The sequence below is a fragment of the Carassius carassius genome, chromosome 3 (genome assembly GCF_963082965.1).
Source record: "Carassius carassius chromosome 3, fCarCar2.1, whole genome shotgun sequence".
Classification (NCBI taxonomy): Eukaryota; Metazoa; Chordata; class Actinopteri; order Cypriniformes; family Cyprinidae; genus Carassius; species Carassius carassius.
This window is the reverse complement of record NC_081757.1, coordinates 12,270,068-12,287,865: the sequence shown is the minus strand read 5'-3', so window position 1 is coordinate 12,287,865 and position 17,798 is coordinate 12,270,068. Positions and strand designations below refer to the sequence as shown.

General features: G+C 37.5%; 1 protein-coding gene across 1 annotated transcript in view; it reads right to left on the bottom strand.

Annotated features, from left to right (window-relative positions):
• LOC132119467 (ras-related protein R-Ras2) overlaps nt 1-17,798 on the bottom strand; it is a 47,164-nt gene that overhangs the window by 3,663 nt on the left and 25,703 nt on the right. The window contains exons 2-4 of the mRNA XM_059529478.1: nt 3,983-4,070; nt 1,720-1,822; nt 132-240 (exon numbers count right to left, since the gene is read on the bottom strand). Coding sequence (XP_059385461.1) covers nt 132-240; nt 1,720-1,822; nt 3,983-4,070 — 300 coding nt within the window. The remainder of the gene's footprint in view (nt 1-131; nt 241-1,719; nt 1,823-3,982; nt 4,071-17,798) is intronic.

Genomic DNA, 17,798 nt, shown 5'->3' with positions numbered 1-17,798 from the left:
ATATAGACAGAATCTCTGCAATGGATACAGCAGACTGCCAAGTCATGGTAAGATTGCAGATCGTTCATATCAATACTCATTCAGTTTAGCTCTCTGAAATTGCAGTATTTGAAGTGATTCACACCACTCACTTGTCTCTGTTGCTCAAGATCAGCTTTGTTACCCACTAGAATCATGGGAAATTCATCCCGGTCCTTCACTCTCAAGATCTGTCGTTGGAACTTGTAGATCTCTTCAAAGCTGAGGAAAACAACATCATGCATAGCCATTAAAAAGGTCCAAGCAGCTTGAAACTAGCCATGCATTCTCTCTCTCTCTCTCTCTCTCTCTCACACACACAAACACAAATACAAACATGAAACTCAACCACATGTAGCTCTAAATGTCATAAAATTATAAATTATGATAGAATTTTCATTATGGGGTAAACCCAATAGAATAAAACAAAAACCATTTCTAAATATAAAATTCAAATAAATTTTTTAAAAGATAAATAAAAATAAATCATCCATCAATTCATCAACCAATCAATCAAATCAATAGTTTAATATACTGATCTGTTGCAAAGGGAGACATTTTTTTTTGGCTAAAGGCGGATTCAAACTTGGTTCAATCACGTCACATGCTTTACCATCTACACCACTTGAGCTGTTGTTAGGCGATCTTCTTTTGTAGTGTCGACTAGCCCAATCACACATTGGTGGGCGGAGTTAGTGTAAATAAATAGCCTCTGCCAAAAAGATGAAAATTTTTGCACTTTTTATTTCTGATTAAATATACTTTTCAAAGTTAAGACAAAATCCCTTTGGAAACTTTGTGGAAAATATTATAAATAACTACACTAGTGGTGTTGTTTCTGCTAAGACACCGGTTGTGTCAACTTGAGGGGAACTAATAACAAAACAAAAAATCTTCTTATAACTGGCCGATAACCCATATGGGTCTCAATACATCAGGCATATCCCTAGTGAGGATGTTTTCAGAAATGATGAAATGAAATCACACGCATACACCCACAGAGCAGAGCTCCACCTCTCCACAAAACCTAAATGGAATGCAAGCCCACCCTTCCAGCTGATGAGCAGCTATCTCTGTTTTGGGCCACAGAACTACATTACAGTACACAGGATGACATGAGGTCACTCAGTTCTCATGCCGTTGCTATAAACTTTTCAGTAACGATGTAAGATGGCTAGAAGCTGTGTTACAGAGAACAGTGTGTGTAAGCTGGGGAGGGAAAGACACTGATATGAGGTCTCTGTTGATTCTGACAGTACGAGTTGTCTAAATGTCATGCAGGAGGAGGAAATGCTTGTCATGGAGTGTGTTCAGAGAGGCCTTTGCTATCGGCTCCAAGCCCGGTAATGTAAACGAAGGAAGAAAAGACTGTTTACTGCATAAACACAAAGTGGGAACAACTCTAAGAGGGCACAAACCGGCTGATCACACTCCTCATTCCTCGAGGACACAAAACTGCAATGTGTGTGAGATCTGATCATTTGCATGCGCTGGGTTTCACCGAGACCACACCTGCGGCGTAAACTAGCACGCTTCTAATTTTACAGTTACAGAAAATGTAAATGAGAGAAAAGGGGGAGGGCCGTTGATACAAACTGGAATGACAAAAACAGAATGAAAGTGAAACTGAGACAGACAATGTAGGGGAAAGGGGAAGAGAGAGAGAAAGTTGAGAGAAAACGTGAGTGGGACGTTGCTCACCTTCCCCGGTCAGTGACAGAGAAGACGAGAAGGAAGCCCTCCCCTGTCCTCATGTATTGTTCTCTCATGGCTCCAAACTCTTCCTGTCCTGCTGTATCCAGGACTAACAACACAGAACAGCCATGTTAGTCACCCACAGACAGCACTATTGGTATGATCAGAGCCTAAATTAAATAAACTATTATTTTCTATTAAATTTAGATTTCTTATTTAAAGGCCTAACAGGAGTTGTGTTGTGTATCTATGGCAACAGTTAGACTTAATAAGTGTATTTACTAAAAGGTGTGACTCAACGGCAGATTGAATAATGTCTGTATGAACACATGACAGAAGTCGGCTCCCTTCTTGAGTAATGCTTGTAATCACAGACTCCTTTTGTGTTATTTTACTGATCAGATCACACTAAAGTGGCATGAAATGAATATTCGCCCATATCTGTTTTTTTAAATGCATGTTATTGATCTTATTTTGAACAATGCATTTTTTGTTTTTAACATTTTGTTTGACCTTATTATTTTTAATCAGAATTTCATAACTTGATTTTCCAGTAAAACGACAGACTTCTCTTTTGTGACGTATGCTGGACTTCTCCAGCTACTTAAAAGTTTGCCTAAACCCCACTTTTGCATGCTCACATTCCTCTGTCTCTGTATTTAAGTGCAGTGCCCACATCCAAAAATCCCATCAACAACCGATGGATAGAACAAAGTCCCTGCCCTACTTTTTTATCATAATCATTTGTATTCAGTTGTACATCACAATACGGAAGAAAACATCACATTCTGCTGTAAAACTGTATCTTTTTGACTAGAAGGCCTTCTGCAGTCTAACACAATATTTAAATGACTGTATGTTCTTTAAGAACAGTATGTTCACCAATAAAAAACAGTTTTTATTTTGGCAGGAAAGTTTTTTTTTCTTCAATATTATTATTATTATACATATATAGTATTAGTATAATATTCAATTATAATATTATTACTGTCCCTTGGAAGTTTGAATCTGGTACTGTCCTCCTGGTTGAACCACTGCCTTAAAGAAAGATATGATTTTTTTTTAAAGGTGAGTAAATAATGACAACATTTTTATTTTAGCTTTAAAGGGATAGATCACCCAAAAATGAAAATTCTGTCATTAATTACTTACCCTCATGTCATTTCAAAAATGTAAAAGATTCGTTCATCTTCAGAACACAAGTTAAGATATTTTTTATGAAATCTGAGAGCTTTCTGACCCTCACAAAAAGTATTCTCGTAGCTTCATAAAATTATGGTTGAACCACTGATGTCACATGGACTATTTTCATGATGTCCTTACTACGTTTCTGGGCCTTGAACGTGGTAGTTGCATTGCTGTCTATGCGGGGTCAGAAAGCTCTCGGATTTCATTTAAATATCTTATATTATTTGTGTTCTGGAGATGATCGAAAGTCTTGCGAGGGTAATTAATGACAGAATTTTCATTTTTGGGTTCTCTTTAAGTCATGCAAATTTCCGCCTAGAATTTTTTTTTTTTTTTCAATTTAAAGTTTTTTTTTTTTTTTTATCAGCCATGTGACCCTGGACCACAAAACCAGTCTTAAGTTGCTGGGGTATATTTTTTTAGCAATAGCCAAAAATACATTGTATGGGTCAAAATTATAGATTTTTCTTTTATGCCAAAAATCATTAGGATAGTAAATAAAAATCATGTTCCATGAAGATATTTCGTAAATTTCCTACTGTAAATATATTAAAACTTAATTTTTGATTAATAATATGCATTGCTAAGAATTCATTTGGACAACTTCAAAGGCGATTTTCTCAATATTTGGATTTTTTTTGCACCCTCAGATTCCAGAATTTAAAATAGTTATATCTCGGCCAAATCTTGTCCAGTCCTGACAAACCATACATCAATGGAAAGCTTATTTATTCAGATTTTGGATGATGTATAAATCTCAGTTTTGAAAAATTGACACTTAAAACTGGTTTTGTGGTCCAGGGTCACATATGTATGCTGGAGTAAGTAGTCATTTAGTAGATGCTTTTGTCCAAAGTGATATTACAGTGCATTTATTATAACATCGCCTATACAAGTATGCATAATGCATAGAATAATAATGAAATGCACCAGTTCCTCTGTAATTTATTTGATATTTGTGAAGTATTATCAAATCATAAAGGGCTTCATCGTTCCTGCCAGTTAGCAGTATATTGTTTCCCTACATCCCATGTGATTTGTTTGACAATCAGACTCCTTCATCTATCAGAGGCATACTTACTGTCCAGCCGCGCAGGCCTCTCGTCAATCACACACTGCTTTGTGTAGGAGTCTTCAATCGTAGGGTCATAGTCAGTGACGAAGTATGACTAAACAAAAAAAGAGAGAGAAATATAAACAAGAAAGGTCAATATCACATTTTGTATAAGGAGGTGGGAAGGCATTGAGAAAAATTCATATTCAATATATGAGAGATCCTGTCTACTAAAATGCTTTAATCTTTTTTGGATTTTTGATAGAATCGATGTCTCCTTGACAGCTTACAAAATCCCAGAATCCTGTGTATGTGGTTTGATGGATGGTGGAAATGAATAAACACGGCATTTGATGAAGCAGCTAGTAGACTTTTATTTAGAAATGTCAATATTTTGACAAATTTTTTGTTTTACCAAGAAATTAGCATTGTAGTCTCTAAATGTTTGCTTGTTTATACCTAAAGCTCACTTGAATTCATTTTAGATCATTAGATGTGATGTTAACCAGTCTGTCTGACACCAGTTTCCTTTTTGAGGAACCTTCATAGACAAACATCATAAACAACATCATTTACTTCAGCTTAGAGGGATCTACATGCATAAAGAGCATTTGTTTTGAAAGCTATGCTAAATGAGGGATTAAACTCATAACACAACCCAACAGAAAAACTGTTCTGTGTCTTCTGAAAAATGGAAAAGAGGTCCACCCTTGTGTGTATGGTCAAAACATGCACTGACTTCATGTCAACATTATCCTCCATGGCCCTCCGTTTGGGGTTGATAATTCTGGTTAATTAACCGAAAACTTTTCCATTTCCACAGACTATGTTTCTATGCTAATCTGAACACAGTATCAGTTTATAGGAGAAGGGGGAGTTCTAAGGAGGCATTTTTCACATTTCTCCCATGTTTTGTGTGCCTCTCCTCCCAGGAGGCTGTTTAAGTGACGACAGCTGAACGTTATGTTCAGGCTTGTCTCTGTGTCAACTGAACACACGCTGATGCTCATACACAAACACACAATGCCTAAGCAGCAGCTTCCTATTATGAGTTTGACTTATTGATGTTCCTGTAACCACTGGTTGAGTAAACCATTTTTAGCAACGAAACGAGAAGCACTCCAAAAAATGAGAGTAGGGTTAAGCTTTGTTCTCTTTTCTGCATCAACCATTCACTAAGGATGGAATACAAGTCTACACCGGAAAACCAGTACCAGTTAAATATTCTTATGATCTTTAAAAGCTCACCAGCATTTAAAAGCTCACCAGCATTTCACGCAATATTTGTTGAGAAATATGACTTTTTTGTACAAAATAAAAAATGTTGTATAATTACAAATCAGAATTCACATGTAATTCATGTTTCAAAGTGTTAATGACTTCAATATTATTCTAAAACGTATAAAATAGTAATAGTAAAGAATGAGTAAGTGTGTCCAAACTTGTCTGGTGGTACTTACACACTATCCCTCGAAAGTTTGGGGTCAGTAAGATTTTTAGTTTGTTTTGTTTTTTGAAAGGTTTTGGTGCTCATCAGAGCTGCATTTATGTGATCAAAATATCATAAAAACAGTATTATTGTGAAATATTATTACATTTTTTTTATACATAGTTATTTCTATATATATATATCTATGTATAAACATAGAAATTTCACTAGCATTACTCCAACCTTCAGTGTCACACGATCCTTCCAAAATCATTGTAACATGCTTATTTGGAAAGGAAGGAAAAGACATGAAGTGGGGACAGGTAAGGTGTCCCATACTTGGAATTCACGCTCTACATTTAACCCGCCCAAGTGTGCACGCACACACACACACGCACGCACCGTGAACACACACCCGAAGCAGTGGGCAGCCAATGCTGCAGCGCCCAGAAAGCACTTGGGGGTTTGGTTCCTTGCTCAAGGGTCTCACCTCAGTCGTGGTATTGAGGGTAGAAAGAGCACTGGATATTCACTCCACCCACCGACAATCCCTGAGACTCGAACCCATGACCTTCGGGTTACAAGTCCAACTCTCTATCCATTAGGCCACAACTGCTGCTCAAGAAACATTTATTATCAATTTTACTCATACCTAATACTAAAAGCAATACATTTTTCAGGATTTTTCTATATACTTTGCTAAACAGACAGTTCAAAATCAGTTCAATTTAATGCATCCTTGCTGAATAAAAGTATATATTTATTTAAAAAAAAAAGAACTGACCACTTAAAACAAGCAAAAAAAGCTACTTAATAAAGCAGATAATTTACACTTAATATTCAGGATACATTCTCTAAAAGTGTTATGTAATTTTACCTCTCAGCTAAATGCATCTCATTAAGTAGCCATACAGAATTGTAGAATTCTAATTATAATATATATATATTTTTTTTCAAAAACGTTTTCTAAATCTAAGAACTAAATCTTCTAAAAAACAAACAAACAAACAAACAAACAGGTATTCCCAGCCCAAATTCATGCCAAGATTGCTGATTGGCTCGTGCAGGCTGTGGTCAAATGTTTTGGCTGTCACAGAGACATGTGATATCACAAGACATCTATTTTCAGTGATAACTGTCAGGTATTAGACATTTTCCTGTGTGCTGATCCAAAAAACGCTTTAAACAGAACCCGATAATTTGCAGCATACTGCTATTTTTAAAGCGCAGGCAAAGTACATTTGCAAACGTTTCTGAAAGTGAGCAAATGAAGCATGCATGTTAGCGTTTGTGCGTTGACAAAGAAGTCTGTAAACCCTCGCTTTTTTCTTGACATCAGTCATCCTTTCACACAGTGGCTCCTCTGTATGCACTGTGTGCAAGACTCCATCATGTCCACTTTCCACTGTTCAATAATTCATCAGCAGTGCTGCATATGCAGTCGACTTCATCGCTCACTCGTCGCAGTGGGGATACAGACAGAATGTGGTGAGAGAGAGCAAGACGGACAGACAGAGAGAAAATACCTGCAGCTAATTCCAACAAACACAAAATATTTTAAGCACTGCACCTTTCATTGAAGTTATGTGAACAAAAGAACAAGGCACCTGATTTCGTGACAATGCTACAACCTACTGAGAGTGAAAGTCACACTTTAGTTTGATGAGTAAGTGAGAAAGATGCTTTAAAAACATCAGTCTGAACGTGATAAGACCAAACCTTTAGTCATGATTCAACATGGGAGCTCACACAATCCACAGTTTCCTGCACAGCAACAACTCTCAACCCGACAGCGTGTTATTGTCCTCACTGACCACACACACACATTTATTTCTGTGAATTGTGGGGACTTTCAATAGACTTCTATTATTTTTATACTGACCAAACAATATTTTCTATCCCCTAACCCTTAACATACCACCTTACAGAAAACATTGTATGCCGTTGCATTGTTACACTTTCAGATAAACATAGTTTGCTATTTTTTATAATTGTTTTCCCTAGTGAATGTCAAAACATTTCAGGTTTTACTTTCCTTCTGATGACATCTGGTCCCCTCAATGTAGCATAAACAAGTACACACACACTTACCTACACCCCGTTTAAACGTTTGGGATCAGTTTAATTTTTTAAATGTTTCATCTGCTCCAAAAAAACTGCATTTTTGGGATCAGAAATATAGTAAAAGTGGTAATATTGTGAAACTTTTGACAATAAAATATCTGTTTACTATTTAATATATATAAAATAGGGCAGGAGATTTAACACGATAATTCGATTAATTACGGTGAAAAATCACATGTTAAAATTATTAACGCATTTAACGAACTGGCCCCACCCCAGACCTACGTGGGTAATCTGACATTTCATACATTTGATTGATGACAAATAAGAGGCAGGGCAACAAATCACTGCATGATGGAGCCTGGAGAACATAGTTAGAATGTCCCTAAAATTCAAGATATGGGGCAAAAAGGCCCGTTAGAATTTTTGTCTCATATTTACATCATATAGTTAAGCAATATCACAAGAGTGCAAATGTGATACTGCTCTTATACAACAGTTCAATAAATAAGAAGTTAATATTGTATTATTTTAGTATTTTAATATTTTAGATATTTTATAATGTTATCTGTTTTGCTCAATTTTGCCAACAAACATACAAAGACAAAGCAGAACTGGTCGTCTCAGAGCAACATGCAGCTGCATTTCATTTCTTAATCCACGTTTTGAATGAATCGGGTGAACCATTAGGACCGCTGGATCTGAAGCGGCATTGCCCAGACTGATCGGTTTATGACATCAAAAGCATTCAGAGTCATCTGCTCTCTAATTGCTTTCATGGTACTTTGATGTCACAGATGTGAAATCTCATGGTGATGATCTGCTTCAAATTAATGACTTTCTATAGTCTTCTGTGTCACATGATCTTTCTGAAATCATTGATTTGGTGCTCAAGAAATATGTAATATTATTACCAGTGTAGAAAGCAGGTGTGCTGCTTAAATATTTTGATACTTTTTACATTGTGATACTTTTTTGCAGATTTTTTTTCTTTAATTTGATCAATTTTAATGCATACATGCTGAGTAAAACTATTTATTAATTTATTTTTTTATAATTTTGACCCCAAAATTTGAAATGGTAGTATAGTTATTTAAATGAGGACATACAATAAACTTATATACATAATTAAATTAAATTAATATTCATTTTAGCTTTATTTTTATGTTTCTATTGATATATAAATAACTTCCAGAATATCAGTACATTCCTAATTTATAACATTTAATTTATTACATTTATCTGCAACAATAGCTCAACACACCCAAAATATAAAAAAAACACTTTTACTTAATTTCATTATATTTTAAGTTGCTTGATCGCCACCAAAATATGGTTGTGATATTTAGTCAACTTCTAGGGACAATACTGTAGCCAAAGAATAGCTAAGTAAACCAAAACACATAGTCTGCTTTGGTTGTAAGGCAGGTGTAGAGGGTCTGTGGTTGAACAAAGCCTGCATTTCAAAGTCAAACTGTGGGTAGCCGTTTAGAAATGCCCACCTGTCTTACCTTCGCTCTGTGTGACAGCATGTCCCAGCTGACCTTCATCAGATGTATGAATGACCAGAACCAATGGCTAACTCTAACAGTGGTGGGTCCACCTGCTTTGGCCCTCACACAAACTCTCTTAAGCCCCTTTCACACTGCATGTCGGACCCGGCATATTGCCAGAACATCGCCAGGTCGCCTTCTGTGTGAAAGCAAAGACATCCCGGGATTGATTATGGCATTGAACCCGGGTCGGGGACCTAGTAACATTGCCGGGTTCAACCCGGGACGAGCGCTGTGTGAACAAAAGCTAGATCTAATGCCGTGTCGAAGTGATGACGCGCGTTATCGCACGACTCTTTTACTGGCTGTTTTGAAGGAAGATCAACGTTCGCAGCGAAAAAATATGTGCAAACTGTAATGAAGCAGAGATCAGTTAGTTCCTCACTTTCCGCACTGACGCCAAGATCGTTCGCTTGCTTCAGTGAAAGTATAAAGTGCCTAGCGTTTTCGGCTCGTACATTACACGTCACGCCCTGATGTCACGTGTCGTTATGGGATCTTTATGGGTTGTGTGTGAAAGCACGCACATATCCCGGGTAATCACTGGCAGTGTGAAAGTGCAAAATCTAGTGACCCGGGAATAGTTGCCGGAACACTTTACCCATGTATTTTCCGGAATGGCAGTGTGAAAGGGGCTTTAGAAAGAACCATCCTAAATGCAAATCACAGCTCTTCCCCTCAACAAATATACACTCTTAATAATAAAGGTTCTTTATTTGCATCTATGGTTTCATGAAGAACCTTTATGATCCATGGAACTTTTCCATTGTGCAGAAGTTTCTTTATAGTGGAAAAAGGGGTTTTCAAAGAAGAAACTGTTCCTTTAAGAACCAAACACTGAAATGTTCTTTGGGGAAACCAAAAGTGTTCATCAATGGCATCAATGTAATATGCAAAAAAGGCTTTTATTTTGTAGCTGTGTAGCTCATTCCATTCAGCCAAGCTGTTGTTGTCATGCGAAAGAGAGCCACACTGTACCAGTGGCAGGAGTTCTCTGATATAAACACTTCAGTCATCAGTCGTTGGAAACAACATTTTTCATGGGCCTCCAAACTCCCTGAATGCTCTATAAATGCTCTCCGCGCCAAGGTATACCAATTAAAGAGTGCTAACCAGAGTTTCCAACCGTGTCATACAACTCTTTGCTGCCATAAAGGGTGATCGGAGCCACCTGACGTAAAACATTCTGGGACAGGAGAGGAAAAGGCCCACCCCAGTCGAAACCAACAGGGCACCTCCAACGTTTGGCCTAAAGGAAGGAAACTCCACTTACAGGGCCAGCAGCCAGCAAAAAACAGTCCTATGGGTTTTGTGATGATTTCACAAAAGAGATATTCCCGTTACGCCCACCCTCCCACCGCACACAAGGACACCTCCTTTTCAGTCCAGTCACTCTTTCTTTCTGCTTTTTAACACCCACTTATCCCTCCATCCATTCGTGCATCCTCTATCCACCCAGTGAATTCATACCTTTAAACAGTAAGCGCTTGTTTTGCCCAGAAAAAAAAGGTCAGAGCCAATGCAAAGAACAGAGCAATACAGAAATGCAACAAATGGGTAACTGCAAGTGTCTGTAACTGTCTTTGACAATAAAAATACAAAATAAAAAATGTGTGGGTGCACATCAAACTAAACTCCAACTACACTTCACCCACTTCCTAACCAAAGACGCCTCCACACATTGATCCATCTGACACATTTCAGATATGAATCACATAACGTCACGCACATTCACATGATGTAAACTGGCAGAGATCCATACAATCCAGTGTATCTAATGTGTGTCTAATGAGCCACATTAGTTGACATGATGCAAAATAATGAAACAATTCATAGTTTTCAGAAAAAATTTTTTAAGCAGCAACCGTTTGATCATCAATAATAGGAAATGTTTCCTGAACACCAAACCTGCATATTCAAATTATTTCTGAAGTATCGACTGGAGTAATGACTGCTGACAATTCAGCTTTGCCATATGATTACATTTGTAAAATAAATTAAAACAGAAAAAAGTGATCTTCAATGGTCATTATATATTACTGTTTTTACTGTATTTTTTATCAAATAAATGCAACCTTGGTGGGCATATACCAGTCTCAGTTTCTCACTGCATGTGTGTGTGTGTGTGTGTGTTTACATTTTAGGGCTGGGCAATGTCTACCAAATTGGCATCAGACAATGTCTACAGTGAAATATCATGATGGACGATGACATCGGGGGAGTGGGGTGGGGTTAGGGGTGTGCCCGAAGTGTGAAATAACACATTCTGTGGAGCCACTAAAAGGTTAGCCGCTTGCTAGTGGTAGTCTGTTGCATTACAGTACATGAAAGTTCACTTACCACTAAGGATGAGCGTTTTCCACAAATATCACATTCGAATATTTGAGCTCACAAAAAACGAATATTCGAATATTCGTTTATTTAAATTAAGTTTAATGAGACAGACGTTTTTTTTCAGCAACATTTATTGTTTCCGTCATTTTTGAACAAGCTTACAATAAGCTTGAACAATACACATCGTGTTTTGTAGCTGAAAACCTTTAACAATGCGTGCAAACAAACAAAAGTACAGATAAAAAAAAAATAAAATAAAAGTGAACAAAGAAAAAACGTAAATAAAGCAGCCTGCAGCAATTAGGCTATTGTACAGAACGTAGCTTACACTTAACTTTGAAACTTTTAAAATGTCAGCAAATCTTTTTTTCTTTTTTATTCTATTGTTTTACATGTTCTTGTTAAGAAACACAGGCATGTAAACATGATCGGGGGAAAGTCGGCTCCTTATGTTAACAATAAGGCCGGCCGCGGACAAAACACGCTCTGACGGCACAGACGTTGGCTGGACTCACAAATAACGGTGTGCTAAGCGAATAAGTTTTGTGAAACACTTTGTGTTTTCGTTTCACCACTGAATGGGATCCTCATCTGGTGGAATACATGGCTCCAGCAAGAACTGTTTCAACTCGTCCCGGCTGGACTCTCTGTAATCATCGCTGAAGAACTGGCTCAGCCTTTTCCGACGAGTGGGCATTAGGGTGACCAGACGTCCCGAAAAATTCGGGACAGTCCCGAAATCTAAACTGCTGTCCCGAATCCCAAATCTGACTATAATTGTCCCGAAAATTATACTAAAGCAAAATCTTGAGTAGTTATTGTCTGATAAACATTAAAAACTGTCTGCGGACATTGAGTCGTCCAGCAGTTCTTATTCATTCATTAATTATTTTTTGCTTGCATACATCTTCAAATATGCCGTGGAGAATCACAGAAAGTTAACGAATTAGGTTTTATTGTGGATTTTTTATTTTTTATTTTTTTATGTCAATCAAAAATATAGCGAAATTCGAATATCATTTTAATTTATCGAATAATTAGAGCAGAACGAATATTCGAATGTTCAACTCTCCGTGCACACCCCTACTTACCACATACAGAGAGAAAGGAAAAATGTCTGGTAAGAAGATGGTGAATGATCTGCAGATCCTAAACACCAATGACAAACATCTAATCTTGTCAAATGTGTGGTAAGTACTGCTGCTCCCTACAGAGTCCTTGTGATTACGAATCTCAAAATTGAAAGTGAAAGTAAAATGAGCGGCGCAATCGAAAATCGTTTCAATAACGCCTCTCTGATGCCTATTTTTTATCCTCCCATCTCGTAGGCTATTTATTCCCTTTAGGGTTTCCGTAGTACACTTAATTTCCTTTCCAAACATGGAACTGGTAAACGGCAGATTGTGGGAGGATGGGGGGTGATGAGTAATCACGATGTCACCTTAACATTTTGATGTCTGTCAGCCATCGGCGATGGATGATGGCATTGTCTATCGGCCCAACCCTAGTACACTTATGTATATACGAGTATGTGGAGTAACGGAGTGTGTATTTAGATGACAGGTGTATGGCTCAGAGTCAGATTCAAGGAGACCCTGCTCCGAGTGCTGCTTCTTTAATTAAAGCCAAGCTTCTGTTATGCAGCCAGATCACATCTAGCTTGAGGGCATCATGCCAGGCCTTAACAGAACCACTTTCCTTTATATTCATCCATCCAAAGTGCCCCTATATATGCTAGAAGTAGAAAATATTAAGTCTATATAAGGTTTTTTCACAACTGAAATACTTGCTTCAGGTTTTACCCAAAATTAACAATTAATCCTGGGTATTAACACTGTACATTTCTAAACCCTGGGTGTAGTGGTGCTAACCCTGCTCAGGAACAGGGTTTCATTATCCTGGGTAAAAAGTATTGCTAATCCTGCTTCTAAATTACAAGCTTTAAACAAATTCCTTAAACCCAGGGTCAAAAGTAGGTTTTAGAACAACAATAACCTGGGGTTAAGTGAAGTTTGAAAAGCCCTGTACTGTGTGGCATCAGAAGACTTGAAATATAGTTTGGGGTTAAATGGACTCAAATTGTTACATACATTTTAGATTTTTTTTTGTTCAGATGTTTACAATCACTTGAGACAAAATGATAAGGAGCCAAATATCCCATCTTTGCTTAAAAATGTTAGTTACAGTATTTCACAATTGCTAAAACATATTTCTTGAAACCTTCACCCATATTCTCAAAACTTTAAACACAAAACCCAGTCTTTAAACTATATTCACAAAACCCCTGACTATTCTGGCAAAATCAAACACTTGCCTCAAAACCATTTGATCTGTGCTCACAATCAAACAATGCTTTCAAAACATAAACACAGCCAGTCAATATATAAACACTCATCAGCATTCATTAGACGCTACATCAAAAAATTGACAACACAGCATCCAGGGCATGTACTTACAGATAATTTTTTTTTATTGCATATAGAAAATAATTTTGCCATAAATAAAAGTAAATAATTCACAGCTCAGAACAGCAAATATATTGCATACTGTAAGTACTGCAAGTAATACAGTATAGAATTTCTGTATTTTCAGCATAAAAATAAGGTAAGCCCAAAGAACAAAGACAACTCTAAATGCAAAGCGTATTACACAAAACATTGTGCAATAGCAAAATCAAAGTCAATGAGAGACTCATTGTACCAGAGCATCCAGCCTCTCCTTCTCCTCTTCACCAGATTGAACCCTGCTTCATCTACGAAAATATATTCATGGGGCCTTTCCATGGAATCCATATCAAACACCCTCTATATATAAGAGATAAATAAATAGTTTTGTAAGTGTTACAGAAAGACATACTTCTGCTAAAGTGTATGTACATATGTATATGCACTCCTGATTTACATACACTACAATGTAGTGCAGTAACAGTAAAGGTTTAGGACAATAACTGTAGGCTACAAACTTGTACTGTAAGCATCAGTGCTGAAAGTGTACACTTACTTGCATATACTGATATCGTAGATCTTTGACCCTTTCTGAATTGCGCTCAAAGGGTACTCTGTACACTTGCTTCATGCTTACCCTGTTGCGATGGAGGACACGGGAAATGGTAGAAAGGCTGACACTGTTGATAGCTTCAAACTTTACATTGTTTTATACAAGTCTTTGCTGTATTTCACGCAGTCGGATGACATTGTTTTGACGGACCATATGAACAATGACCATATCAACACTCAAGCCACCTGTACTGGCTTACTGATTTGATCACATCATTAGAAACAAGTGTGAACAATTTTGAGTTGTTGTGTGTAAACGATGACAGTTGTGTTGTAGTTGTGTTTAACTTTTGCCACATGTATTTACCATTTTGCAACACAGTGCAAAATGTGTTTTAGTGAGTAAGAATGTGTTTAGAGTTTTGCAAAAAGAGTGGATGAGATTTGTAAACAGTGTCTTAACTACCTGAACTTGTTTAAGATTTTGCCTACAAAGTGACTGATTCGACAAATGGGTTTAGGCCACTGAGCATTGGGTTCAGAGAATGGGGTTTAGTGTTTTAGCAATTGTGAAATACTGTATAACAAATGTTACTTAGAATATAAGAGACTATAAGACAATATAATATAGAATATTAAAATGCCAAGGTGAGAGAAAAATTATAGTAGAAAGAGATTACATGGTTGTATTCCTCCACTGCATAGACCGTTCAACTTATGCCGCATTTCCACCGCAGGAACTTTACCCAGGAACTAGGGACTTTGGCCTGGTGCTTGGTGTGTTTCCACCGCAGGAACCAGGAACTAAATAAAGTTCCGGGTAAAAAAATGCCCCTCAGAAAGTCCCTGCTGGCGAGGTAGTACTTTTTCAAAGTTCCGGAACTTTCGGGGGTGGGACTTGGGCGCTAAACATCTTTGGTTGGTTGAGTTCACGCAGCATTGGTTCCCGTTCCTGTTCCTATTCCTGTTTATTTGTTTGTTTGTTTGTTTGGATGGATTTTTGGTTTTGACCCCTGCTTGTTGATTTCGTATTTGGATTACCCATTAAAACCCCTCACTGCGATTGGATCTCTTGTCTCCTGAGTTTCACTGGGTCTCCGATCGTAACAGAATGTAGTTGTTTAAAACTCAAATCTGCGGTTTATTTATAAAGACAGCGCCTATTTAAAAATGTTTTTCGCCGATTTTGGAGACGTGAGCTCCACGCGATCAGCGGGAGCTCAGTGATCATGTACCCGCCGAAAGCAACCTTACCTCGGCTAGCCCTTCTGACATTCGCCGCTGGCTTTGATGTCTCTTTAGTGGTTTAATATAAAATATAATTTGTTTTGGGTAAATCTAACAGGTTATCTTTGGTCTGTATTCAATTTATCTATATGTGAAAATGAAAATAAAAAAGGCAAATTTATATAATATTTTGTTTCATTGTAATGGCTGTATATATACATATATAGTATATATATCCCTGATCTAAGTACATTTCTGCAGCTGTTATTATGTTTAAATGAAAATGAAAGGAGGCAGTGGTATTTGATATCCTATTTTATTTTAGTGTAAATATTCAGAGAGGAAAATTACAGTAGCCATGGTCAGCTGACTGATGTTATCAAGTACACTGCTGTTTGCAGATTTACCGGATTTGCGTCGTTGCGGACATCACACTCCCGAGTCGAATGCACAAAGTCTGAACTACTGAGGATGCGAGTCCAAAATCAGCGTACTTTGTATTGAGAAACGCGTGCAGACCTATGTCACCAGTCTATTTGCCTAATTTTTTGCCTACTTTACACCGCGGTGGAAATGCAGAAAGCAACAGGTCTGTGGGGAAAAAAGTTCCTGGGGGAAAAAGTTCCTGGTACAAATGTTCCGGGTAATTTCCGTGGAAACGCGGCATTAGACTCCTGTATTGCACACCAGTAGTTTTCCATTCAATACAGCTCAATTCAACAGTACATTTGAGAAACACACTCCCATGAAATGGAGCTACTTCTGGGAAGGTTAAAATGAAAAAAAAAAATGCCAATGCCAACAGGTTTTCATTTTTAAGGGCTCTGGGACACCATGAGAGAAGAAGGGTTTATCACAATGAAGCTGACTGCTGAAGACTGTGCCAGCTTACAGTCTAAGACTATTTGCTACAGGAAGAACCCTTGTCTTGAAGATAATCATGATGAAAAATAGGATGGTACAGACAGGAAGGTCAGGGACATGTGACAAGTTGCAGTTACGCTAAGTTTTATAATGATTCCCTGAAGCCACTGACCATGTTTGTAGTGCTCTCCTGTACACCAGTCAAGCATATCAGTCATGTTGAGCAACCTGTAACCAACAATCTCCTTATTCAACATTTTACCATGACGACCTCTTGACATTCAGAGGTCACCACACGGCTGACCTCCACACAAGCTAGTAGACGAGCTTGGCCTTTGGCAGCTGTCAGTAATCACGGGCAAATAGCTGTGATGGGAAGGTTAAGATGAAGCAGATGGGCTGCATGGTGCTGGTGTCCACACCGTGAGTTCAGTGCCTCTGTTTCACTCTCGTTCAGTACAGACTGACTAGCACACAAAAGAGCCTCCATTTCCTGGGGAAACTCCTATTTTTCCCATGAGCTCATGCAACAGCCAAAAAGTTCATTCAATAACAACAATATGAACAAGGAGCATACAGGGAGTAACTGTTGAAAGAACACAGGAGATCGCAATGTTTCAGCAAATGCTTTAAATGATGTAGTGTATTACAAAGTGTAGGTTAAGCAATCATATACATCAAGGATGTGTAAGATTCAGAATTTAAATATTTGCTTATTCAATTCATAAGCTGAAATTTGAATTGAACTAGCCACACCTCACAGGAAGTTGAAGTAAAATTTGAAATGAGGTGACTCGAAGAGGAATTTACTCAACGACGTATGGGTTATTTGTGTTAATCAACCAAATGTCAGAAATTTCCCCAGCACAGATTTTTGATTATGCTAATATTTTTTCTGAAGAAAGATAAACATTTAGAATGATGATAGCCCAAATATAAAATTTCGGGGATGAATATTTACTAAGTAATTCAATATTTTGTAGAGGCGGGGGGGAGGATTTTCATCTCTAAGATGGTTTAGATCCTACCTGTCCGATCGCTACCATTTTGTTTACTTAAATGGGGTGTCATCTCATTTATCATCAGTAAAGTATGGAGTGCCACAAGGATCCGTCCTAGGTCCCCTTCTATTTTCAATATACATGTTGCCCCTTGGTAATATTATTAGAAAATACGGAATTAGCTTCCACTGTTATGCTGATGATACTCAGCTATATATCTCAACGAGACCAGATGAAACTTCTAAATTATCTAAGCTAACAGAGTGTGTTAAAAATGTAAAAGATTGGATGACAAATAATTTTCTCCAATTAAATTCGGATAAGACAGAGATATTAATTATTGGACCAAAAAACACCACACAGAATCTTGTAGAT